Source organism: Vidua chalybeata, chromosome 3, assembly GCF_026979565.1.
Source record: "Vidua chalybeata isolate OUT-0048 chromosome 3, bVidCha1 merged haplotype, whole genome shotgun sequence".
Taxonomy (NCBI): domain Eukaryota; kingdom Metazoa; phylum Chordata; class Aves; order Passeriformes; family Viduidae; genus Vidua; species Vidua chalybeata.
The window spans coordinates 80,996,154-81,021,527 of NC_071532.1; the positions used below are offsets into that span (position 1 = coordinate 80,996,154).

Sequence of the window (25,374 nt, forward strand, 5' to 3'; positions counted from 1 at the left end):
CCTTACCCAAAGAAACAAGGCAAAAAGTCAAGCTATTTCTTTTTCTTTGGGTTCCCAGCAGAGTAACTCAATCTGCCAGATTTATTTGTGGAAAGTGCTGTAATGCAGAGAGATGTTGGCTCAGCTCTTATTTTTCCTATCTTGATAGTCATTGATTGCAGTGGAATTGATCTTGATCTCCAGAGAGGTACAAAGGAAAGATAAGCACAGGCTGCTGTGTGGCATGATTGGAGGGGATAGAACCCCTGGACCTGGAAGTGTCTACTTTCCCTGGAGGGTGAGGTTCCTCTCCTGAACTAGATGTACTATTACTGTGGACAGATAAACTGGATGGGGCAGCCAAGCAGCTAGAGATTGGCACACGTTTCTCAAGGTCTCTGCTTTTCAACTCCCTATTTCCAAACCACAATTTCTTTCTTGTCTTCTGAACACAATTTTTCAAGGCTCCAGTTGACCTTTTCTTTAGAGTGCTAATTCCTTAAATCTGTCATTTCCTGTTTCCCAAATTTACCAGGGGATTGAATTACATGCAATAATCACCTTTAAAGAAATCATACAGAGGACTTGCACTCAGAACGTTTGCTTGTGCTGCACCATGCAGGCTGAGGAGGTTACTTCAGATGAGACCATCAAGGCACCTTCAGTGGCAGACTGATTGAAGTCTAGAGGATGAATTAGGCAAGTCCTTCTGAAACCTAAAAAGCAAATCAAGCAAATGAAAGTTCAGTAGGACCTTCTAACAGCCCAGACTGGCTGCCCTGGGGTAGGAATGAGATGCAGACAGACTGGCACAAACACCACTGTACAAACACAGTGATGACTTCCAAGCACTTTTTTTGCACTGAGGCTGCCCTGGCACAGGGAGCAGAGGCAGGGCTGGGATGCACGGAAGGATGACAGCCAGTGGCAAGGCATGCCACACCCTGTGACCTTTGCCTGCTTTCTGCTCTCAGCACGGTCCCCAGCAGCCAGGCAGGAGGAATGGCAATGCCACTGGTTTTCACACAGAGAGCAGGCCGTGGTGCAACATGAGCAAGGCGACACAGAACATCACTTTCTCTGCAAATCAAGAAGATCCTGCCCACCCGTGCAGCAAAATCTGTCTGCCTCTACCCACCATGACATAAGAGCTGAGCTAGCACAGCTTCTCTCACTTCAGAGCAGTGCTACTGATCCTACAGCAGCTCAGGATCCCACTGCAAGCATTTCAGACTTGCCTATTCCATCTGTAGCTCTTTTATGCATCCTGCCTAAAGCAGGATGTATAAAGGTTTAGTGTAGCCTAAAGCAGGATGCATAAAGGTTCTGTGCTTGCTCCAGGGTGCAGCAAAAGTCACAAATGGAGTTTTTATGGCAGCAACCCCAAGACACTGGGCCAGTTTAAGACAGGAATGATAAGGTATTAAAAACTATTTACTGGACTGAGAATCAAGGGAAAACTGTAATTATGCAACTTGTACCTTTGGTTAGCCACTTAAGTGGTAAAATGTATTAAATTACTTTCTATGGATTGGTAAAGTGGATAGGCAAACCAGGAACTCACATTTCTTTCAGACGTAAAAAGCAGTGAAGGTTTTAACCCTAGGAACAAAACTTCATTGTGTGAAAACTTCCTGTCCCCAGTGTCCAAGCCACCCCAAAGGATCTACCCTTTATTTCCAGGTAACCCAAGTATAAGAAATGGAAGACAACACATAAACCCTTTTTTTTATTTCTTTTCTTTACTACTATTTACCTGGGGAGTCCCCAAACCATCAAGTATTCTGGACACATTGCAACTCCCATGCAGCCACTGGGGTTCAAAGCCTATCAACATCTTACAGAATCAGGCTCACCCACCCCAGGCGAAAACTTCTGCAGTGCTTCCACCTGCAAAGACTGCCCAAACCAAAGCACCAGGCTGCCACCACAGCAAGCCACAGCAAGAATAAACTCATATTTTTTCATTGTTTCTTTTAGCACATACAACACAATGCAAATTTATTTTCTGAATTGCAGTTTTTTATTAGACGAACACAGTTTAATACATAACATGTACACAACCTAGGATGCAACATGCTCCCTCCCCTCCCGAGTTACAGAACACTGAAGCTGTGAAGGGGAACACCAGCTCTGCATTTGTGACCCCACAGGGATGTTACAGATGGCTGGGAGTGGAAGCTTTGCACACAGGTAGGTCTACACAGGACAGGATTACACACATGAGGAAAAGACAACGAAGAAGGGAGTAAGCTGGGTCTGCCCTGGCTGAAGGACTGCTCTCAAGATGTTCTCTGTTTTCCCTCCCAAATTCCTTAGGGAGCAGGAGGGTGTAGCACAGACCGTGATGCAGCTGGAATCTTGTGGAAAGCAGTGGTGTATGGTGTCACACTGCAGTGTCACTGCCAGCCAAGGGCCCCTGTAAGAACCACTGCTCGGGGTGCCAGAGCAAGCTGTGGGCCATTCTGCACTGGGTCCTCCACTCGGGCTCTCTGTGAAGGGTGAACATAAGGGGCTCCATCCTCCTCTCACTGTTCCTGCCAAGGTGTAGTGAAATCAGTGAATAAGTTACTGCAAACTAATGAGATTTGGCATTTTCCTGGTGCTCATCCCACTCTTGCACTCCTGTGAAGGGCCACAAGGCAATTTCAGGGTCCTACTTCTGAACCATGGTATTGCCTGAATAGAACACCTCAAATAAATGGCCTGATGGTGGAAAAAGACAGGGAGGGACAACCAAGAAATCCACTGAGAGCTTGGCGGCTACTCTTCATTTCAGTGATAGCACTTGGGCTGCTAAACATTAGAATCAGACACTATTTTAATAAAAGTGTAAACATGAATTTATGGGCTTTACTCCAGGTTCACTTCCCTTGGAAGGTTTGATTCTAGACAGTCAACAAAAAGGAAACGAAAATTAAAAAAACAAAGTCATCTAGGAAAAATCAAGAGTTCAGAAGATTCATCAAAAACTGTTTCAGTCTTACAAAGCATGTGCCTTTTGACTCAAGCATCAAAATTAATTTACTGTATTATTAAAAAATAGCAATATAGAAATATGCCTTTCTCAGTTCAAAGTTGAAGCACATCTAAGAAGCACATCTAAGAAGACACAGAAACAGTCCTCTTTCTGGCAAGGCACTATCCAGTAGTGTGTGGCACAAACAAAACCACCTCTATCAAAGCCACTGATACAGTGAATGTGCACGTGCACGTCAGCCCACACAGCAACTTTAGGTACAAAGATTAAGTTTCACTCACACTGCTCTCCATTTTAAAAAGTGGGGTAGTTATATGTGTTATCTAGAAACTGGGATCATTTGGTTCTTAAGCATAACTTTATACGCCAAAATTTTAAACAGAATTAAGAATTTCCTATTTCTTTCAGTAAATGTCTCTAGATTCCCCAGACCTTTTCAGTTACCTGATAGCTACATTTCATTACTACAAAACTGATTACAAATATTCCAGATCATCTTGTGTAACAAACTAGAAGTCTACTTGCTTTAATTACAAAAATAAGGCTGTCGTTCAACAGACAAAATTCACACCCAAACATATATACTTTTTTTTTTTTTAAACTAGCTATTTATGATTCAAAAGCACACATTCTAAGGGACTTACACTGCCAATCCATGCAAGCAGGATATCTTTGGAGCTAGTGTTGTCCCCCATACAACTGACTATGCCCACACACATGCTCTGAAATAAGCCAGGTTCACTTAACAGCTGAAATAAGACAACTCTCCACTAAATGAGAGCCTTCTATTCTACAATTATCAAAATTCAAAAGGAGCTTTGTGAAACTAATTTCATCCCTGGAGAAATCAGTGTGGTTTTTCCTTTCACATCAGTAAACCTGGGATTTCATCCAGGATTACTCATGTTTATATGCTTACACAGTTAGGTAAATTTTTCAAACCTGGGACTTCAGGCAGTTCTCAAAGTTTACAATGTATCAAGTACATGATAAATCCAGGATGGCTTCTCTGTAATCAACTGCAAAATTACATACATTTATATCTCTATTCATTTACAAAGTTTAATATTTAACTTCTTTTTAGGAATAGTTATATTGAACGTGGTGAAGTTAACAATGTATAGCTCCACCTCATGTCATATTCCCTTCCTATAGTGAAGTTCAAGTCTTATGAAAATATGGGATTGGTTACAAGAATGTCACAGTACCTTGATATAGACAATATAATTCTTAAAAATGTACATACATACATCAATGCATGTTCATAAATCATCTAGAGAAGGTGCTCTAGCAAAGATTTTCACCAGCAAATACAGCCACGGACTTCAAATCTCTGTGTGCTCTTGCTCCATCTAGCTCTTTAGCTCAGCTGAGCATCCAGGTTTGTTCAGTCTTGTAAGAAGGCTAAGAAGTGACCCAATGGTAGCCTATAACTATCTTGAGTTAAAAAAAAGAATGGTGCCAATCTCTTCTTGTGAGTGTCAAAAAAACACAGCAAAGGCATCAGCCTCAAATTAAAGTCTAGGAGTCAAAGCTGGACTTTAAAAGATAAAATTTTCACTAGGAAAGCACTGCAGCAATGTCACAGATTACCTAGATAGTTATAAGATCTTCATCTCTGGATATTCTTACTGCTCTGCTAGACAAACCCATATCTATTTCAAGCTAGTGTGGTTCTTCGGCCTGATTTTGACAGTGCTGCACCAGATGACCTTCAGCTGTCCCTTCCAGCTGACATGTCTCATATGCCATGTTTACTGATGTCAACAGAACATGTGATTTGTTTCACAGTGTTGCTTTTGTTGTGACAGTGTTGCTTTCTAACACTTTTTTACAAGTCTGGCTTCCTTCAAACCACACAGTCTGAGTGATGCTGTTATTGCAAAGTAGCTTCTCTACGTAGTGCTTGTCTTCCTTTCACCCAAAGACATAAGGACAGCCACTGTGATGGCACTACCTTGCCAGTATGAGATCCCTTTAGTAAAAGCTACATTACAGCACAGCTGCTATTTATGTATCCGGATTTGATTCAAAATGCACGATGCAATTTTACTTCTGCCTAGAATGCATTTTGTCATTATTATTGGCAAGTCATGGGCCTAAGTTCTGCTATGTGCATCAGTGCAGTCCCACTGGAATAATCTCCACTTCCTTTACTTGCTCCTCAGCTGAACAACCTCTCTGACCTCATTTGGCATAGCACACACATCACCACATCTGGGGATATAACCAGAACAACAGCTAGGCTAGTTAGGCATGCTCTTGGACCATGGTGGAGTGTTTAACCATCATGGGACTAAAACCTGGCTCTTCAAGTATCCCCTGACTCTCATGTGGCTTATGGTGGAGCTGTGTGTTATTGAAGGTAAACTGAAGTTTTGGCAAAATTTCATTTTAAGACAGTCCAACTATAGAGCTCCAACCTTGAGTGTTAAGACTTTATCATTTAAGAGATAACTTCATCTTATCATTAGCTATGAGACCCCTTTAGTTCTTCTGGACTCCCCAGTATTTTCACTGAATGTTTTACTGAACATTTCACCTGCATTTGGAAACATGACAAAGTATTTCACTTTGGCACCTCCTTCATGATAGCAACTTGTTTTAAACAGTCAGTTGTGATGTGCATCGTTAGACAAGTCTTCATTAACAAGATTAGCAGCCCATGTCTCTTAAAATAACCATGATCTAGAATAAACATTGCAATAAATAAATGTAGAGCAAAAATATGGCAGTTATTGGCTTAGACTGAGAGTTCAAGATTGATGCTTTTTACCTTCTGGATCATAGCCAGCATAAACATCATAATAACCACCAGCCCTTTAACTATCATGATGAGCTAATTTGAACTACAGTAGTGGGAAGAATTAATAAAGGTAAGGAGTATGACTATATAAGAATGCCCATGAATTATATAAGCCCTACACTTTCACTCCTTATTCTCAGAGGTGCCTGTTAGAATATCAGGGCCAGTTGCAAAAGCAATCAAAAGACAAAAGTGAAACATCAACAGTGAGCATTTTTACAACAGAAGATGAGTAGCCCAGCCTTAATCCTATTTCATATGCATGTTATTAGCTCCACATTATTGGAGAGCACCATCTCATGGCAAGCAGACTACTACTAATGACACATGTTTGCTCTATCACAGTGATCCATTAGGGAAGCTGTTATGTGCTGAAGAATAGTGTCACTCATTCAGGAATGTGCTTGTTGGTACTTCACATGGGCTTTCTAGGGTTCTGACTCCTATTGAAAAGAGAAAAAATAAAGAGTATTATTAATTATTATTAACATAATATTAATGTTATGACTACACTGTCATCTCCTGTACCTGTGACCTTTGCTTATAAGGTGACCCTAAGCCCAGACCACTTAGGAGCTGAGGATGCATCTCTCTGAAGTACCACCAGACTGAAGCACAAAGTTAACAGAGACACCACTCCAGGCCTCCAACACTATATTTTCTAGGAACAGAGCTGCATAGAAGCTGCTATTTCAGCTTGTGTCAGAATAATGCTCCTAGGACAAGTTCTCCAAACTACAAAGTGAGGCAGGCTGACAAAATAACCTGCTTCTGTGGTTCTCTGCTGAGGTTCCTTCATACTGCTTCCCTCACGGGGTCCAGAAATAAATGAATTCCTGGCAGAAGAGCTCTATAGATACCCACGAGCTACCACCCAGGCCTGAAACAGTACTAGTACCAAATACATCTATATCTACAGTAACCAAGGAAAGAAAAATCCTCCCCTCTGTGTCTGATCTACTGCCAAAAGGTGCACCACACAGTCTGTTTGAACAAGTGTCCAGACTTCCATATGGCAATAAAATTTCCTCTGTTATACTGCCCGCAACAGAAATATGCTATCTGACTTTGTGTTTTGACCTCTAGATGTGTATTTGCTAAAACTGAATTCAACAAAGTTAATATTTAAGTTTTGACTACTCCAGCATTTCAGCATTAAATTAATTAATGTCTAATGAATAAATGCTGAGCCATTATGCCAGGCTTCAGAAAGTCCAGTGACTGAATTCTGTCTCCTGTTATAATTAAGCCAGTTGCTTACAATTTAGATTGATAATGTGAAGGAGAATGTCATCTTTAAACTTAATTTTTCTGCTTTCCAAAATTACTCCCATGTATATGCTTGTTTTCATTTAAAATGCTTTACTCTTCCTTAAAACCATCTCGATTACTTCATGAGCACTAGGGTGATATGAACAAGGTGTGGATCACAGCAGGGATGCATCCAAACACAGAGTTCCATCCCACACAGGGATCAAAGAAAATTCAATCTCAACATCTCAAGAATTCCATTAAAAGTCTGCAATACTACACTGACCTTTGATGTCAAAGTAGGTTTCAGTCCAAGAAAGGAAAATACAGTGTTGCTCTCCTTTGATTCAAAAAAGCCATCATAATCCTAGAGAATTAAAAAAAGAAAAGATGAGTCAACATTTGTACTCCTATTTTCCTGATTGATATTACCACACCTTGTATTAGACTAATGTGTGACATGTAATAATGCTCAGGAAAATATTGATACTTATCCCTATTCTCCTACCCCAACCTAAAACCTAAAGTGCAATGATATCACAAACTACAGGGGCAAAGAAAAACACATAAATTCTCTAACTTCAACATCTCTCACTACTTTGATAGGAAAGTATAAGCATGTACCTGCATCAAAAGAAACTCTACTGTGGGTATATTTTAAAGGTAATTAAATGCAGATTTTCTCCTAAAACCTTTATGGTGCTCTAGATTAAGATGCTTTACCTGCATTTCAACAATGATATACTGTTATATCAGTGTGAACTGGGATCCTGTGCAGTTGCATAATTATTTTAAAAACCTCAGCCTCCCCAAAACCACAATCATAGCTGCACAAGGGCAGTTTCTCAGCCTCACCCTCTATACTAAAAGCACCTGTGAAAGACACCAAAAGGCCAGCAGGAGTGTATAAGGGTCCTCAGGCCTCAGATATATTAGCTGACATAAGTAGAAAGAGTAAACCTTCTTAAGATGACTTTTTGTAGTTTTCTTCATAAAATATGGCATATGCTAACTTAGGAATTAATAAAAATTTACAATGAATTGCCAGAAAGTAAATCCAAGTAAAACAGGCAAATCAACTAAGCCATGGTGTAAACTGAAAGATTACTGAAAGGATTCCCAACAGTGCCGTGGATTAAAAAGGAACAATGTAATCACTGAATACCTAGAGGAGTAATAAGTAATACTGAAGCTCTGCAGAAGGATGTTTTATTAAGCCCTTGACCTCTAAGAATGAGACTTCAAAAGCTGCATGGACATATTAAACCTTAAAAAGGTTTGTTCTGACTCTTCTAAGGCTGATGAAAACCCATGAGGGACACAGGCTGTATAAGCAACACACGAGAAGACAGCCGTGACCTACCTGAGAAAGAACCTTCATTTGCTCCACGGGACCCATGGACAAGTGAGTCACACTCTCTGGAGCTGAAGGCAGGGCAGCAGTGGATGAGTAGAGCCCACAGTGAGAAGGACCCTTCCTTTAACATCAGGGCAGGTCTGAATTGCCTGAAGATGCCCATTACAGCCCTGTGAACTACCAGCAGCCAACCTGCAGGCAGGCAGCTGTTGTGGCAGACGCCTTCTTGGGTCCCTGCCAGGAACACTCTCCCTCCTAAGCATCACAGGGAGTCTTCACTAACCCTCAGACATTTCTTTGTCTCAACAGTTTGTCCAAGGAAGGTTCTGTGTTTGTTCAGCTGAGTCATCATCTCTCAGCACCGTTTTCAAATGCTGGTATTCTCCTGAAGATTCTTAATCCCAGTACTTCAATTAGCTCTAGAAGTATCACTGCTTTAAGACCATGGTTTTTTCACTCTTTGTTAAACTGGTAAGAAAAACAGAGCAGAGAAGGACTCATAAACTGAAAATAATGTCAGAAGAAAAAAGGCTGCACTTGTGGCTCTGACAATGACTGACACTCAGCTAATCCACCAACATCTGTTTAACCTAACCTTTGTAAAGAAATTTAATACTCAATAATAAAAAGCTGTCTTCAAGTACTAGTTATCATTTTACTTTCAGAATTATCAAGTCCTGACTTATTATGTTTTTACTCATTAACAAATCTGGATTCATTTACTGAAAAAATTGTGAAGGTTAAATGGTGAGCTAAGTCTATGTTTGAAAGAGCACAAAACCCAGTGGATTGATTTGTTTTAAAAGGACCTGAATATTTAAGAACCACAAGAGATTATCCACCAGAAGCAATCTCCCTGATGTTTTGAAATATCTGCATTGCAAAATGTATTTAAATTCTATTGACAGTTACTTTCATGGGCAGTGAAGACAAAGCATCATACTTTCAGATAAAGTAGAAGTAAATTTTAAATAGGAGAATTTTCCTAGTGATATCTGCAATTAAAATCTATGAGCTCAAAATATTCAAATGTGAAACAAAAAAATGTTACAAAAATGCATAACAGTCCTATAAAAATTTTAAGAAATCACTTTAGCACAGCAGTTTCTTAAGAGATTATTGAGAAGTATGATCTCAATGACTCAGTGGCTGTGTCATGAGTGGTAGGAGTTCAAATTGGGCATCCCTGGCTTTTCCTGTAACATAGATGAGATAAAGGATGCTCCAAAAACACCCTGCCTTTGATCTTACCATTAGAAGGAGAGGAAGTCTGTGCAGATTTGGGCCACATGTAAAGACAATAAATCCATGGGTGAAGACATAAAAATTCTTAGCTCAGTAAAGGACATCACACTGCTATCAGCAGTGTCATGCAGAGGCTGAAGAAGGAAAACAGCACAAGCTCAGTGAAAATGAGAATTTCATACCCAGGCAGGAGCTGAACTCACTGGTGACCCAATGAGTTCCATGTAGGGAAGCTCTGTGGACATTCTGCCTCCCACAGAGGAAGGACCCCACCATTCACTGGTTTTGGCAAAGCAGTGGTTCCCTCTTTCTGCACCATGCTTCACCACCAGCAGCAAGTTACTACAGCCCTCTTGTCACTGTCCCACGCAGCTCTAGCCAGGGAGTGCTGTGGCTTTGCTGGGATCAGTGGAGCAGTGCTGTCCTGCCCCTGTGCAAGGAAGTGGCTCCCAGTGTCAGACATCAGCAGTTAACCTAAAAATATACAAGCACAACAAACTGCTCCCACTGCCCCACTTCAAAAGGCAACTATGTGTACAGATATAATTTTGACTGTAGCATTTTAAATTATAAAACTTGGTGCTTTCCAGAGCTGCTAATCACACTTCATTAATGTATAGAATTCTGGCAACACCAGTAGCTTATCAAAACTGACTAAAAACTGAGTACTAAAACTAGTAGGACATGGAGACAGTGCATATGAATCAGCAGCAATGCAGAGATGCTCAATCCCTCTGGAGAAGTTGAAATGCCAAAAATACAGATAATGAATCCCATGACAGAGGGTATGAAATGCTACCAAGAAAGACAAATGCCAGTTAGGAGGAAAAAATATATCTCAGGATGGTTTAAAGGGACAAAGAAGGGACAGGAGGATAAAGAAGGCAATTAAAAAGCTATTTCAAGGCAGAAAGGATTTTTCATCAGGATAACAACTAGCTGACTGCTTTAGGCATGGTTCCTCACCCTTAAAGTTGGTGGCAGGTCCATCACCCACCAGGTAACCTGAGCAGGATACAGATCTGTTTTAACACCAAAACAGTTACAGCGTTCGATGCGCTCAGTGAGCTGCTAGGGAGTGGATTAGCTGACCTAATAAGCTCTTGCTTTGTTGAAAATAAACTGAAGCCACTGTAGGTGAGCTGCTTGCCTGTAGCTCACCTATAAACAAGCAAAATCTTGTTGGTCTTGTGCGGCTTAAAGCTCTGCTTTGCTCTCCCAGCTCCTGCTGAGTGACTCTAAACTGTGACAGAGAGACAAACTGTGGCTGCAAAGGTCTTCAGGAGCAATGTTACCCCAGAGGGTAATGGCAGAAAGGCTAGGAAGGCTGTGAACCCCACTGTGGTGGCAGAATGCTTGGTACTAGATGTGTTAGTGGGCACATGCAATGCACTCCCAGAGCATATTGAAGATGCTAAAGGTTTCCACCAGAAGGTTCAAGTTAATGAAAGAAAAATGTAGTAAGAATTACTAAATATGTTAAAGTGACATTTATTTCAGAAAAATAACTAGAGACAAGGAAAATACTCAACCATTTTATATCTTGACTTGTTTGTGGTCTTTCCTAGGCTTATGGCCACCGTTGGGACAAAACTGGACTTGATGGACCTTCAGTCTCACAAATGTAAGGCCATTTATGCTAATCTTAAGGCATATCATACACTAGGTTTTAAAATTATCACAGAATCAGAGAATGACTTGGGCTGGAAGAGACCTCAAAGATCATTTAGTTCCACCCCCAATACTCAGCACGGCCATGTGATGTTGTCCATTAAGTATGATGGTAAAGGGGAAAAAATGAAACAAAAACACAAAATGAAAAAAAAACACAAAAGCCTCCAAGCCTCACACTTCCACAGCTTTGTTTCTAAAATTTGAATCTTTGCAGCTTATCCTGGAAATAAAAGGTGCTGTAGCTGTGTTGCACCTCTTTAAAACCAGATAAATCAAAGACAGGAGAACTTTGTTAATGTATACATTATGCAGTAATCCCAAAGACCACCTACTGCCCAAATGCTACAGAAAACTACCATCTGCTTAGTCTTTGAGACACTGGACAAGCATTCAGGAAATCTGACACAAATGTCTTAGGTTCTTCTGGCCTTCATCTGGGTTTTATGCCAATTTACTCCACTAGGAAAACCATTGGTCCTTGGGAATTCTCACCTCTTTAGGAATCCCACTTCCAGGGTAGGTTCTTCTCTCAACAGCAATGGCCAAGCTCACAAAGCTCACGCTGGATACAGCATTAGCTGTTTCCCAGCTGTGATGATCACTAGACCTGAAGTGTGATGTATTCCTGGTGCTGGGAAACCAGATCACTGCAGTGATGTAATTACAGACACTGCCATAATTAATTTGGCTCAGGATTTTGTTAAGCAGGTATACTCAGGATTGTTTAAATAAACACTGTCACTGCTGAGAGAAACTATTGACTGCACACCAAAGTTAAAATTGGCAATACTGCAGATCAGCATAAATAATTATTTGGGTTTCAAGAAACATAGCAGAAACATGAAGGCGTTGGATCAAAGTAACACATTAAAACAAAGTAGATTTACAGTGAGCAATTTTACCTTCACTAATGCACTGAAATTAGGAGAACATTATCAAAGACAGCAACTGTGAATAAAATTCTTTCCAGTAAGTTTCTTTAAACAAGCAAGTTGCTTTTGTTGCTGCTTGCTTTTAGTTGGCAACAAGAGTGAGCTTGTTAAACATCTCAGACAAATCTTTATGTTTACCAGACTGAGAAGCAGAAAAACAAGAAACCCACCCAAATGTAGCTTGCATAGCTGTTCCTATGAAGATTTTTAAAGTGCAGTGATTACTGGACAACACTTACAGATTACTCCATTGGCATGCTGTTCAAATTTATTTCTCTTTGTCAATATTTTTAATGTAAGATTATGATCTCTCTGTTCTTATAAAACGGGTGACATAATTGCTCCTTCAAATAATAGAGGGGAACTCATAATTTAAACACATTGAATCAGCACTTTGCTACTGACTGAGTTAATACTGTATGCCATTGAGAATGAGCTCTTAACATCCTCCCTGAAAAAGGCAGTTCAGTTCTCCAAAACAGATGACATTCATTTACTGATCTGATTAGGATTACAATGGAAAACCCTTATGCAGCACAGCTCTCCTTGGAGAATGTGTGTGCATGTGTGAGTCTCTTCTAATATTATATAAACATATAAATAAAATAAGATCTTGTCTGTACAACACAGAACAAGCAAAACATGACAGTTTTCATTACCTAACCTTCTGATAAGATCTCTGCACAGGATTTTTAAAGAGCTTATAGAATTGACTCTACAAAACAACTTGTTACTCCTCTACTAAAGGCCAGATGTTTATTTTGGTAATCTGTCTAGTTATAGCCTTCCAGAAACAAAGGCTTTAATAAAAGGGAGCAGATGTCAGCCACAGCTCTATTGTTTGGACAGTACAGAACAAACTCAGGCTGATGTGATGTTTGCCATTCGTGCAGCAATGATGCCAGGCTACAACTGTCTAAGAACTGATATCCCTCACCTCCAAGGCAGGGAGTCCAAGTGCAGCAGGACTTCCCTTAGACAAGCACTGAAGACCTCAAATCTAGTGCCTAGTGCCCACCTGGGGTAGGGGAATATTCAGGGGAATTAGTGGCAGAATCCATAAGTACTGTGATGGTGAGAGCTATCACGTCCACCTTATGTGCACCTTCCAGCTCACTGTGTCATTTTACAAATTGTTTGGATAAGAATATTATCAAATCAGACCACGACAGGAATTTGAGAAAGGGAGAGGTGGAAATACCAGGGAGTTAACTATGGTTACATGAGGCAATGACTAAAAGACACAAAATGACCATGTTGCACAGTAGCTCCGCATGCACGTATTTTAACTTGGACACAAGTGGAACAGTAGGGGACTGCATTACTTATTTCATCCTGGCTGTTCTCTGACAACAGTCATGGCCTTTTCTAGATATTGTTCCAAAATACTGCTACATCTGTATTCTGTGCAATACTATGTGACTTCAAAGTGTTACTGCCACTTATTAAAATTTCTTAGCCTTTCCTCATATCATTTATCCTCTATGTTAGAACTGGCCTCTTAAAAAGACTTTAGTTAAAGTAGTCCAACATCTTAAATAATAAAACCTGTTTTTTTCAAGAAAGCATGGCACAATAGGAAGTTTCTGTTCCATGAAAAGGAGAATTAAGATCCCAAACAAAATTTTTAAAAATTATGTCATACTTGCTGAAAAGATTTGCAGATTATCAGTGTAATAAATATAAATATGAAAAAGAAATGTGTGGTATTTTCCACTATATCTTGTAAAAGTAACAATTTTAATTTTACACCAGTCCCTTTTAAGTGTTCTAAAATACATAAAAACCTTACATTGTTATATTTAGGAAATAAAAAGTCTGTAAACAGAGTTAGGTATCTCCAGAGACATCTTTGATGCCTATCATCTTTATGTTAAGGGATTGTTTACAAAATACCTGCTACTTGGCTTTGAAGCAGCTATTAATGAAGTTTATTTAGTCCAAATAAAAACTGTGGTGCTCAACAGGATTGTACTCTCTCCACTACAGGGTAAACAGCAGCACTATTATACTTTACTGAAATTACTCCTGACTTCTCTGAGGAAAATAAAATTCTTGGATTATTTCATTTTTACTCAGTTGCTGAGCTTCTATTTTTTAAGCCCGGACACTGGGCAAGCTGGCTACTCTACACTTTGCCTCTGGTACCACATTTCCCTTTATAAAGTACATATTGCACAGAACTAAAGCTCTTTTCCTCAGCACACAGAAAAGCAATGGAGACGTGGATGGCAAAAGCACAGGCATAGTCTGGAAGTTGTAACTAGCCCTTGGGAATGATCTGAGCAGAATCCTCCCAGCATGGAGAAGACCCTTGGGCAGGGGCTGCTTTCCAACATCAGCTCTGCCTTCTATATTCCTCACCTGAGACAAGGCCTTAAGCAGGAAGATAAACAGTGCATGTCACTGGCCTCAAGTCACATTCAGCCTAGGGTTTGTGGATGCCTGTGAGCCAAGAACTGCTCCAATACAACTGCAAAAGGTAATTACAATTTCACACAGAGCTTAAATTAGCCATACAGGAAACTCTGCTTCTGACGGCAAAAATAATTAGTCAAGAAAGTTTCAGCATCATTAACTATTAACAATTGTTACATGATCTCTGAGCAATTCACATTAACTTTTATCTAGCAAAATAATGCCTCCTCTAAAAGCAGACCAAAAAAATGCTTAGTGAATCAGATATTTCCATGGGTGCAGAGAATCAAATGTAGACTTGCTGGATACCAAATTAGCCTCATTAGCTAACTCCTCTAGCTCCTAAAGTGTGCACACTACAGCAGGCATGTTAAGGTGAATTCTGCCACATTGTTTGAGTATCTAGAGCCAGAGTTCAAGCTCTCTGTACCTGTAGGCACAAGAATAATAACAAACTCTCCAATGACAGGCCAGGGCAGAAAATCTGAGGGGGCCTCTAGCCAGTTTTGTTAAATTCTCTTCTTTCTTTTATCAGAGAGCAGTTACTTATTTGTAATGTGACACCTATAAAAAAGGAAGAAAAAGAAACATGTGTGCACCTTTTCACGATCTTAAAAAAACCCAGAACAGAATGATACAGAACAGTGCAAAGGAATCGGCGCTACAATAATTGTCTGTGCACTGAATAGTTTCCCAAGAACACTGTACCTCTTTCAGCAGCCTATTTTCTTTCTTTCTTGTCTATATGCCTTTGCTGTTTTGTTGGAGTTAACACCAATATATTACATTTCAGGGGAGGACAATAAATATCACATATCTCTGTCTCTACTGCTGCCCACTAGGCACTCTGTCAGGACTCACCATAACACTCTAAACCATATGAACAGTTTCAAATGAAAAAAAAAATGAAAGAGTCAGCCTGATATGCAAATATTGTCCCTCTGGCTCAAATTCCCACCTGGAGATAGATTTCCTTTTAATTTTGGTTGGCCTGAATTTCAGGCAATCTCCCTTCAGTGGCAGATTTCTGCATATAAAACCGTCACTGTGCAACGTGCTAACTTGCAGCTCCACAAAGTGCAGTTTCACTGGGAAGTGGCTATTTCCAGTCTTCTGAAAGATCCAGGAGTCACTTTTAGTCTAAGAAAAGTTGTGTACTCAGCTGTGGAGAATTCAAGAAGAGGGAGGTGTGAGGCACAGGCCTAATTTCAGACATTCCGTTTTCCAGCATTTCCAGTTTTCTGCTTGAATACCTGGGCTGCTGCCTGGGTGGAGAACCTGGTGAAAGGATGTTATGTAGATACTCACATGCCCAAGAGCCATGTCCCTGAAGAACATGGAAACAAGGAACAGGCAGACCAGGCTGCCAGAACTGAAACAGCTGCAGTGAACCTGGATTGGGAATGTAAGGACAAGCTGACCACGGCTCAGTGGGCCCGTGACACATCAGGACACCTAGGAGGAGACGCAACGTAGAGACAGGCTCATGATCAAGGGGAACACCTGACCACTGAAGTCACTGAACAGGTTATCCATGAGTGTGAAACGTGTCCCATGACCAAGCAAGTCAGGTGGGTAAAGCCCCTCTGCTGTGGAGAACAGTGGCTGGGAAAAACAGTATGGGATTATTTTCTTCGGGGAATATAATCCACAATTTGAGTTGCATTTCATAGCTGTAGGTCAAAGTGCTATAGCAGGAGCTACTAAATCTAACTGAAGATGAGCTCTGTAAGAAACTGGGCAAGACAAAACTGATTCCAGAGCCCAACTACACAACACAACCTAGCAGATCTGATTAAGGCTCTACTCCAAATTAACCCCACTTTACTATACTTTATGCAAAGTGCATGAGTTTTCTCCAGAAACATGCACTAGACACTAGCATTTCCTCACTCTTACAGAGCACTAACTATACTAATTTCAGGATAACTATACTAATTTCAGATTTACACTAATGCAAATTTGAAAAGCAGGATCATGTGTCTGATTTGTCTGAAAGGTAGACTCTGTTCTTACACACAATTTTATAGCAATGTCACTAAGATGAAACAACAGACTGTAAAGTCATGAAAAAAATGTAAATTATCATATTGTTGGTGCTATAACATAGCACTTAATTATCTGTAAAATTATTTCCGTTCTTGTGTGTTTGCAGCTCTTATCTCATTCACAGGAAATAAAAATTGTTCTTGCCAAGTACTTTATTTCAAAATCTATTAGCATAACTTGGTACTGAAAAATTGGGAGTGCATCTCAGAAGACTGAGGAAAAGGAGAAGATAGATTATGACTGTATCTGCAATTACATCAAGTCAGAAAAACCACAAGGTCTTGCCCACACTTCAAAACATGGAGTTTGTCTCTTGGTACCAGAAGAATCCCTCCCTCTGTGGTACAAGACAATCTGTGAACCAGTAAACATCCATCATCTTTTGGTACCTTTCTCCCCTCCTACATGAGTTGTCAGATGTTCAAATGGTTGACACAAATTCATTTTGAATACTTATTGAAACCATTAGATACAAACCTCCTCTAGCCTGCAGTTACATCCTGAAAAGTGATTACTGCAAATGGTGATGTCCCTGCCAGGATAATCTAGTCTTAGATAAAACCCCTTGTGCACATTGCTGAGGTTTTTTTTATTAAGGAGAAAATAGTGAGAAAAAATATCCCAAAACTATTAATGCTAATACTAACATAAAAAAACTAGTATAGCTATGAACATAACATTGAGTCATGGACCTCATATGCTTGTGAACTTCTATTGAAATAACATGACCAAAATAAAAAGTATACCTATTTTGCTTTGCACTGTCTAGCCCTCATACCTTTAGAGGAATAGCAATGGGCCTGACCAGTTTGTATCGTGTGTGTGAACTGTCAGCAACAATGCATAAAATAGAATAAGTACATAGAAAATCTCCTGATAAGACTGTAGAATGCAGAAAAACAGACAAGTGTTTTTTAATAGATAAAACTGGATTTAAAATTGCCTGGGCACAAATCAGAAATGATTAGCTACAAATTTCACTAATTCAACTAACAGAAAACTCAGTATTTTTTGTTTAAGTTATTTAATAGAGATTACGCTTTAGTTATTTATGTCAAGATAAGCACATGAAAACCCTCAGTGTGGAAATGACAGAGACAAGATGTGCAAAGTTTGCTGACTTTTATCTAATTGTAATATTTTATCCCTGCTTCCAGCACTGACCTCCTTTGCCTTCTGCATGATGTTTTGCCTCCACTCTATTACCTAAGAAGTTCATTAACTAATGCAACAGGTTAACTCATGAAGGTTGGAGATCCTGCACATACTTTCTCCTTCATCCTAGAAAACATCGTTTCTTTCAAAGCATGTTTGCTCTTTAAAGATGTTCATGCAGACAGTGGAGTCCAGTAATAGGATTAACTCTGCTCAACCAAAATGGCTATCAGCTCAGCAGACAGATTAATGAGATCATCTCACATGTTGCATGACATCTTCTGCCCTGCTAATTCCAAGCAGCAACTTCTAAGACTAGGTTAAAACACTCTATAAAGGCAATCTGAAAGGGTAAGAAACAACAGCTTTAAATTGTTGTGTTTCCCAGGCAAACTACAATCACACAGAACAATGTCAAGGTTGTCATTTGTGAGTGAGGGGCTGATCCATAAGCGAGGGTAATAATCCCTTCCACGTCCCAGATACATTTCTTTGATTGACTTACCTTACCTGGAAATAAGAAGATAAGAGTTATACTGCTGAGGTAAACAAGTAAGGCCAATACAAAGCACATGGGAAGGATGTTAAATACTTGCTTTGAGAAACCAGTTAGCTGCGGCATCATACCAAATCTCTTTGTTGCAGAGGATCCTAAATCACTTTTTATATGCTTCCTGCATTAAGCAAGCAATTGCACTGCAGTCAACAGGCTCTCAAAAGATCTGAGCAGCACAGTTGAATCCAGCAGGGACTAAGTCAGAACCACTTTGGGTGTACATATCAAAGGCTACTGCTTCATCTTGCACTGGTGGATGGAGAAGCTTACACCAAAAAAGCAGCACACCCATCTCCCTGTAGTCAGATTTACAGCAAATAGTGCTCATTTATCCTAAACACTCTGATTGCATAAAGATGCTCTGAGCATAGATGAAATTTACACCGTGACAGCAGCAGAGAAGAAGCTTAATTACAATAACAATAAAACTCAATCTAGCCAGTGTTCTCATTTACTGTGCCAAACACAGACTTCCTACTGAATTTTTGTGCTTGGACTAGACCCAATCAGCAAGAATGCCACAAATTCCCAGCTTACAGTGGTCTCACCAGGCACTTTATCATCAACAGGTCGTACATTAAGCTTGTGACATTTCAGATTTTTACATTCCTGGAGGGAATCCCCTAGACAGCCCTAGGATTTACAGAAAAATGACCTGAATTTTCCCTGTATGATCATTACCTGATCCTATTGCCCCATTAATTCAGATTCTACTAGAGAAAGCTCAGCAGCAAATCCCATGTTTAAATGGCCAGCTGAGTGTACTAATATGTTGTCCACTGAGAACCAGAACTTACCCCACAGTAGCGATCATCACTGAATATCTGTGGTGGCAGTGGATTGCCTTGTGCAGGCTGCCTATCCTCAGGAATGTTTTTATACATCCATTGTCTCTTCTCCTCTGACATGGTGATATCCACTTCTTCAAACTCTATGCGGTTGGCTTCTAGAAACCTCACCACATCCTGCTGCCTCTTCTTTATCTAGGTGGAAGAAGGAAAATTAAAAAACCTAGAATCAGAGCAAGTCCTCCATAACACAGACATGCTTACAAATCTGAGAACATTCCTCCCCTCCCATCCCACTTTCATAGGATGGGAAGTCACAAACTCAGAAAGACAAAGGAGACTTTTTTTTCAGTTTTAAATTCACAAAAGTTAAGCATTGCTGTTTCTTTACATGTTGGCAAAGATTATACTTCTTCACCTCACTTGTGAGGTGGCTGTCTGTTTAATTCAGCTTTGGTAATTTCAGCCTTTACCCTCTAAAGATATTTTTAAAAAGCAAACTGTAAGGGTCTCTTCAGAAGTAGAAGTTAAAAGAGGCAGCCGGTGTTCAAAGATATTAGGGGCTATATTTTTATAGCCCCTAAAAATGCAAGGCACCTAAAAATGCAAGGTAAATAACGTGGCAAGTCTCAGAAGAATTTACTCTAAAGTGTTCATTGAGATGAAGATGACAGGACATCTGAAAAAAACCCAACCCAGCTACACACATTTTTGTTTTTCTATACACCTACACTTTTTTTTAAGTGCAGCTCAACAGTTTCCCAAGCAAGGCTTGTTGAATATTTAGCTAAGAGTGTCTGTCAGCATAATACACATGCCTGAAAGTACTGAAAGTACTGAAAGTACATGATGTCATCTCTTGAAAATGAACTTTTTTTTCAAAAAAAAAAAAAAAAAAAAAAAAAAAGCATGAGGTTTGTATTAAATGTATGGGGTTTCTGTCCCTCAAAGAGATCATCATCTTTATACAAAGAGGCAGAACACTGAGAACACTGGCAGTTTTTATCTCATTGTAGTTAAGATTGGTTGGACCCAATGATCTTAGAGGTCTTTTCCAACCTTACCAATTCTATGATATTAAGATCAGCCCTTAAGAGCTAGCTGGGCTTCAAGAAGATACCGTCAGGTAAAGACAACATCTGCCTCAAATAGGACTTTATATCAAGACAGCAACCTTGGAAATGAAAGTCTGTACTTTTTGCATCAACCTGATGAATTAATACATTCAGAAAGGAACTATAAATTATGTGCCATATTTTTTACAGCTATCATCACAGTGTTATTTGAAAAAAAAATCAGCTTTAATAATTTTACACTCTTCCTGGAGTGTCATATCCATGCAGTTGCTGGCTGGCATAAAGCCCAGGTGGATGAATCATGCCTGTGGGTATCATATGACCTAGATACTACTTGGAAATCAGAGGATTTTCAAAATGCATGTGCTAGTTGCTCCTGTCACACAACCGAGTCTACCTGTCTAAATGCATCACAAAAATACAAAATTTTGGAAGCAATACTGATGGAATTCTTATTTCCTTGAAATAAGGCAGCCATCCTAAGAAACTACAAATACAAAGCATTGGAACAATTACTGTCTTTCTTAAGAAGTGGACTGCACAGTAAATTTGTGTCACAATGTCTTATTCTTTTTCCTTTATTTGCACACACTGGTGCAGTTTTTTAGGCATATGTGAAAGAATCACTTTTTCATAGAGAAGGCAGCTCCTAAACTTTCACGTAAGCAATGCATTATCAACAACAGCAAAATTACTGCATCATCATCACTGCTGGTACCAAAGGCAACACACCTTTTACTGCATCCCTAAAAATTCAAAGTATAGGAGTGAAAGAAAAAAACATTTTCCTCTGTCTTTCAACAAGAAGCTGCAAAAGAACACAAAAGAGACAGAGACAGCAATATTCCTAATACAAATATTAAATATCTGGTTAAACAGAAAAGAGATGTCTAAAATTACATGTGGGAGAGGTCATTTCCTTATAGTGAAGTGCTACCAAAACTGACATGAAATCCCCCCTGCACTGGTCAGAGCAATGAGCAAAGTCCAGAGTGGCTGGGCCAGCCCTCTGGCCCCAAGGCCAGTTGGCATCCTCCAGCCAAAGCTATTAAACCTTCAGCCTCTCAAAGCTGCTGCTCACAAACTGCACACTGGGAATCATCCCTGGCATGCTGTAACATCTAAATCATGGCCACGGGCTGCTTGTGAGACTCTAAGTTAGCCTTGGCCAAAGCTGACTGTGCCAGCAACCATTCTTCAAACAGTTCCAGAGTGCTCCATTCTCAGAGCCAGGACATGCACTAGTACAGGTGTACCCACATGGACCCATTTCCATCTGCTGTCTCCCAGCAGCCAGTAAACCAAGCAACTTAGGTTTAGTCAGATCCCTATCATTTTACAGCTCACACCATTAGAATTCTCCCACGAGCACAAATTTCCTAATGTTTCATTTTATTTTTATAAAACTAATTAAGATGTTGAAGTGAAGTAAATTGGGGTTTTCAGTTTTTTTAGCCATAAGCCTTACAATTCTCCACATGACATCTGTATGAGTTATCAGCTGTGGATGTACCAGCTGCATAAACCTAAACAAACTAGCCTGAAAATTTCAAGCCAAAAAACTAGCATTTTCTCCTCTCCAATTTATTTGATTCAGGCCTATAAACTGAAACAAGAGCATTAGTTGTATTTAAAATCCTATTAAATTACGCCTTGTTGTTTAAGAGGGATGCTCAGAGCATCTGTCACAACAGAAGCCAGCTGATTATTCCCCAAGAAAACCACAGGACCTTTGTCTCTGTCTACAACTGGATCTGTGCCTCAGAAGTGCGTCAGCCTCCCAGTCCTGCCTGCAGCTCTCATCTGTGCTCACCCAGAGCCCTAAAAGCTGCCAGCATTTGGCCACAGGGAACACGGAGCAAAGGCAGCATGGCACAAGGAGCAGTGTCACTCCCTGCTTCCTCACCAGCCTGTCCTGTCAAGAGCCCAGTGGAGAAAAATACATCCTCATCTGACAAACCACGGAGGTGGATAATACTCTCTGTAAGGTATCTTGCTGCTACCAAGGTTTCTTGACTCTTATGCAACTGAAAGCAACCTGAAAAAAAGAATCCATTGACAGAGGTACCATGTTCAGAAATACTTGGTTTGTGGCTATTCATGCACCACTTTGGGAAAGTGTTTGTAGTCTTACATGACACATTGCTTCAGCATCAATATATTTTGGGTTTAATACCTTTCAGCATGCCAGATGACACTGCAAAATACACCTTCAAAGCATATATCCACTGTGAAGTTTCAGAGGAAAGTCTTCATGTAATATGATCCTAATCTATCTTTAAATGCAGTGAGAAAACACTGATGGAGTTAATGGTCTGCTATTATAGTCCAATGTTTGCCTCCCCTATTTTTAGGAGGGTAATTCTTTTCTGAACATCATTTATCTGGGTTCGGTTTTAGTGTTAATCTATATTTCTATTCACAAAACTAAGACAGGAAAAAAATCCCCAGAGACAACTCTATTTTATCCTTGTATTCACAGCTGGTATCTTTATTAGGATTAAAAAGCAGCAAAAATAGGATGCCCATTATGATACATAAAACTGCTAAAATGAGCTTATCACTTAATCAGTAACCTGATTTATAAAGGAAGTCTTTTGTAGCTAAAGTATTCTGTCTTTCTGTCCTAGTTTTCATTTCTTTCTACTGATTTGCAACAGGTAACAAAAGGATATATTTTCAAACTGCTTAGGAGAAATATGTCAAAGACATACTCAGGCCAGTCCAGGTGGGACCACTGGGATAATCTGTTCTGACTTTCAGCATCCCTGAATTAATTCCTCTAAGGAGTAAAGGGTTTCTTCAGACTTCTTTTTCACTCTAAGCTCCATTCCTGAGCTGATAGTAGCAGAGAGCTGGTCTTTGCAATTTGTTTGCAATTAATTGACTGTCTTTACTTGACATATTTTCTTGCTTCTGTTCAGAATACACCTCCCTTCAGCCACCTCACTTTTCACATCTTTGCCCAGACTAAAAAGGGTTCTGTTCTAATATTTCTGTTTCCCACACAACTAATATCAGATCTCCCAGCTAAGCTGAACACTGATCTCTGGTAGCAAGAGAAATCATATTGCTCATTCAGTAGCAGAATGAGAAAATGAGGATATTACCATTATAAATCATGTCCAAGTTGGAGCAGAAGTTTAGAAAAATCAGATTACATCATCTATCCAAAGTTCCCTGGAAGCTTCTCATCACTTCCAACAAGTAAAAGCTTCCTTCTTTTTTTGCCCTGTCTATGCTTCCTGAACGTGTTTTCAGAAGTTCTCCTGTCCTCGAAAGGCTTCCCTACTGACAGCTGCTGAACCAGAGGAGCATAGCACGTGGTCTCTTCATTACTACAATCAGCTGCTTCTCATCATTCTTTACCATTTTAACCAAGATATTCAATACCTTGCAAAAATCTTGGTAGTCCAGGATTTATCTAACTCAGATAAGATAAATGAATATTACTTCTGCTCTACTGTATGCAAGATGACTCAAGTCACAATACTAATAGGAACTGTGCCATGATTCAAGAGAACTTCTCTGCCTTTTTTCATTAGCCCAGTTAATATAAATGGGAAAAAGCAGACCCATTCTCAGTTTCAAATTTCTTCACAGTGTCAACAGGAGGAATGTTGCTGAGTGTCTGGTTCTCACAAAGTGGATGTGGAAGCTTGGTTTTCTGCTGTAGACTCTACCCCCCTCCTTCTGGAGATAAGGTATTCCCTGGCTTTCTGTCCTCCTGCCTGCAAATGGAGGGAATCACAGCAGGTACCCTCCATGAACTGGTTGGTGACTGAGATGTGCAGCACTGACTGTTTTACAGTCTCATCCTCTTGGAATTGAAGGAACTGACAGCCAAGCCCGAACTGTCCACTCCTTCCAGACAGATCCCAAGAAAAAATAACCATCTTTCTAACACAAAATCTTTCCCCCAAAAATATTCAGACCACACACGGTGAGTGAGAACAAAGCCTTATGAGGTTATCTTCTAAGTTGGCTTGTCAGATCACAGGCACATTTTAGAAGCTTGACATTTAAAAAACAAAAATTGAATGCATGTCTAAGTTCATCTAAAATACTTGTTTCACAGCCTGGCACACCTGTGCCTCTAAAGATGGAGATGGTCCTGCTAATTTTATGCCCTTTTTTTTAATTTGGTTACTCTTTCCACACACCTGCCCTCACTCCAGAACTGCATCAGCCACATTATCCACCCACTGACTCAGCCAAAAACTGAATGTATTGCATTTGGCAGGGGCACCTTTATGGCACAGTTTGATGCTACAACTCAGCAGATCTCACTGCTGGCTGTCATTGAGATGACACAATGTGCCTCCCTCCTGCCAAGTACCTCCTGCAGCTTTCCTCACACAAGCATAATGCAGGAACCAGGGGAACAAGGGAAGGAGCATCAATAACGTCAGCACCACAATCTCACCAGTTTCTATCAGGAACAAAACTGCATCCTAAGAAAATAGCTCAGCAGTGGCTAAAGGTACAGGTATCTGAAACATGAACTGGAGAAGCAGCATGTGTTACATAAACACAAGCTCAACTCACTCCCACAACTGAAAATATTATATGTTTTATGAGCATATTTTCACAACTGAAAATATTATATGTTATATGAGCCTCTGCCTTTACAAGTCATGCAAACATAACCAAAGGGACTGTTGCAGTGTAAAATGCAGATGTAATATTGCTACTGCAGAGGATTACTTATCCTCACTTTTCACACAGATGTGGCTTAACATATACTCACAGATAATAAGGAGATACTATGCTCTAACAAACCAATACAAGCCCTAAACACATTTAAGGAACAGAATCTTAAACTGTGTTGAAACATCATCTTCTTATGTTTCCACTATGTTTCTGCTCCCATAAAGTAGCAATAAAAAACTATCCCATACACTCATAAGCTTGAAATGCAAATCTTCATGGTCCTGTTACACTTGAGACCTGTAGTGACAGAGATTTTCTGCCAAATTTCTCTTTTCTTTGCCTGACGTAGGAAAGAAGAGCATAACTGACCCCTGGCAATTTTTACTGCAGTGAAATGGCAGCACTGTGACAGAACTTTACAAAGGTTCATATGATTAATTCATTGTTCTTGGCAC

At 39.9% G+C, this 25,374-nt stretch overlaps 1 protein-coding gene across 2 annotated transcripts in view; it reads right to left on the reverse strand.

Annotated features, from left to right (window-relative positions):
- Window positions 1–570: 570 nt before the first annotated feature.
- Window positions 571–25,374, reverse strand: part of SH3BGRL2 (SH3 domain binding glutamate rich protein like 2) — a 39,550-nt gene continuing 14,746 nt past the window's right edge. Inside the window, exons 2-4 of one of the 2 annotated variants that reach the window (XM_053938417.1) lie at window positions 19,200–19,385; window positions 7,303–7,383; window positions 571–695 (exon numbers count right to left, since the gene is read on the reverse strand). In XM_053938417.1, the coding sequence (XP_053794392.1) occupies window positions 675–695; window positions 7,303–7,383; window positions 19,200–19,385 (288 nt within the window). In that variant the 3' untranslated portion in view covers window positions 571–674. Of the gene's footprint in view, window positions 696–1,979; window positions 6,209–7,302; window positions 7,384–19,199; window positions 19,386–25,374 lie in introns of those variants that run through there. The other variant, XM_053938418.1, reaches the window with a different exon arrangement.